This window comes from Gavialis gangeticus, unplaced genomic scaffold, assembly GCF_001723915.1.
Source record: "Gavialis gangeticus isolate Ggan-Ray unplaced genomic scaffold, GavGan_comp1, whole genome shotgun sequence".
NCBI classification, from domain to species: Eukaryota; Metazoa; Chordata; order Crocodylia; family Gavialidae; genus Gavialis; species Gavialis gangeticus.
The window spans coordinates 9,905,563-9,907,688 of NW_017729020.1; the positions used below are offsets into that span (position 1 = coordinate 9,905,563).

A 2,126-nucleotide genomic window follows, 5' to 3' on the forward strand; every position below is an offset into this window, starting at 1 on the left:
CACACACACACACACGTTTCCATCAGCACATTTGCATACACACACACACACACACACACACACACACACACGTTTCCATCAGCACATTTGCGTAATATGGGCCATGTGTTTTATAGTCATGCTCATTGTTGGCTGCATTTAATCAACTTCATAGTTGGCTTCCATTACTGAGCAAATGCTGCTTTTGTTATCAGTTTAATGATAGTGTATTTAGTGAAGTTTTCTTGTGTTCAAATGAAAGACAAAGGGTTTTTCCCCCTATGCTGATTGGGGGAAGGGGGACCTTGTCTTGTATTCGAGTAAATACGGTAATAATTTTAGAGGAAGTCGAATGTACAGTATAGATTCAAGAAAAAATATCGATTAAACAGATGGGTGCAAAGAAAAATCAATTAAGAATTTGATTTCATTTTTAAGCCTTGTTCCTCCAGGATCCCACAAGGGCATAAGCTACCTTGGAAAATATTGGGTCTGGCTCTCTGCACCTCCTTGTTCCAACGACTTGTTGCAGATGTCCAAGTATCCATCAGCAAAAATACAGTGATATGGGAATATTTCTTTGCTTCTTTTCTTTTCCTTATTGCCTTCCTCACTGCTTCTGGCCCTCTATAAAATGAAAAAAATAGCCCTCCCCTCTTACAATCCATGTTATTTAACAGTTTTGCAGTATTCCATTGCTTTTATAACTTTCATTGCTCATGTCTCTTCATTTGTTCCTATCTTTTGACCAGAAGTATCTGCAGGGTACAGATTCTGTCTCCTGTTTATGTAGGGCCTTATCCCATGGGTGCTACCATTTGCAGCGTCCACAGCATTAGTTGCTAACATAATATATGAAGGTGTTTGAGAAACTAATGGAAAAATGGCTGCCCACACCGTGATGTCTGTGACAGAGTAGGAAACGATGCAGCAGCAGGGAGTACCGATGGCAGCATTGTCAAACGCAGCCATCTTTTATGACTATGTAGACAAGTGATGTGGTCCAGTAAATGATCGTTGCACACAAAATAGCTTTATTTTGAAGTTGCCATTAGTTTCAGAAACATTCTCGTAAGTATTTAGCAAGACTCCTCATAAATAGAATTCATAACTTCTCTGGGATGTCAGTATATTTCCATGCCATATTTTTCTGTACATCATTCCTTTCCCTGCGTCATTCTCTTTTCATTTTCCTTCCCACCAGGTGGAATGGCTTAAGAATGAGGAGCCTATTGATTCCAACCTGGATGAGAACATTGACACCAGGGCAGATCATAATCTCATCATCCGCCAGGCACGTCTGTCTGATTCTGGGAACTACACCTGCATGGCTGCGAATATAGTGGCCAAGAGAAGGAGTATGTCTGCAACCGTGGTGGTGTATGGTTAGTGGAAACATGTTATATTCACTAGACGTTGTTAATCATTCAAGGTACCTGGGCAACAGATAGACAGCAGGTGCTTGCAGACCCATGGAGTTGTGCATTTTCCACCTCTGCTCCCTACTTCAATGAGTTCCAGTCCTGAGACTTGACCTCAAGAGCAAGTTGTTTGCACAGTGTCTAGCACAATGAGGGCTCCCTGGTGCCAGCTCAATAATATGATTGCAATTTAGCAGTCCCTGTCACAGTTCCTAATAATTGTGACCAAGCAAACAAGCCTTATTCGTAGGCCCAAATCCAGCTCTCCAGTAGGCAGGTAAGTATCACTTCCCATCTCAATAAGCCACGTTTTCTCTGGCTTGCTCTACCCATGCCCCACATAGCTCTGCCCTCTTGGCAGCTATGTGGGTTAGCTTCACAGAGATGTGCAGAGGGAGATCCTAGCCTGGTGCCAAATAATTAGAGCACTTTACTGGGGGAAATCAGGTTTAAAAGCCCTTCAGGCTGCAGAGAGCCTAGAATGTGTTTTTTGTACTGTCTAGGCAAGTGCTCTTACTCCTAGATCTCTGCCACCACCTTTGCCTCCACCTCCTTGTCCATCAATGTGTTGCTCATTGTGCTCTTTCTGCCACTAACATTTCAAGGACTTCCATAGAGTTGTGGCGGGTGCAGAGATCCCACCTCAGGAACACAGCTGGGTATTCGTATCCCTCCGCTGTTTCCACCACGTGAGGCGGGCCAGTAGGGGGTGCTCCTGCGTCGAGC

General features: G+C 43.7%; 1 protein-coding gene across 1 annotated transcript in view; it reads left to right on the top strand.

The window, feature by feature from the left end:
* The window catches only part of UNC5D (unc-5 netrin receptor D), a 326,435-nt gene that overhangs the window by 189,713 nt on the left and 134,596 nt on the right, over positions 1–2,126 (top strand). Inside the window, exon 5 of the mRNA XM_019514323.1 lies at positions 1,184–1,364. Coding sequence (XP_019369868.1) covers positions 1,184–1,364 — 181 coding nt within the window. The remainder of the gene's footprint in view (positions 1–1,183; positions 1,365–2,126) is intronic.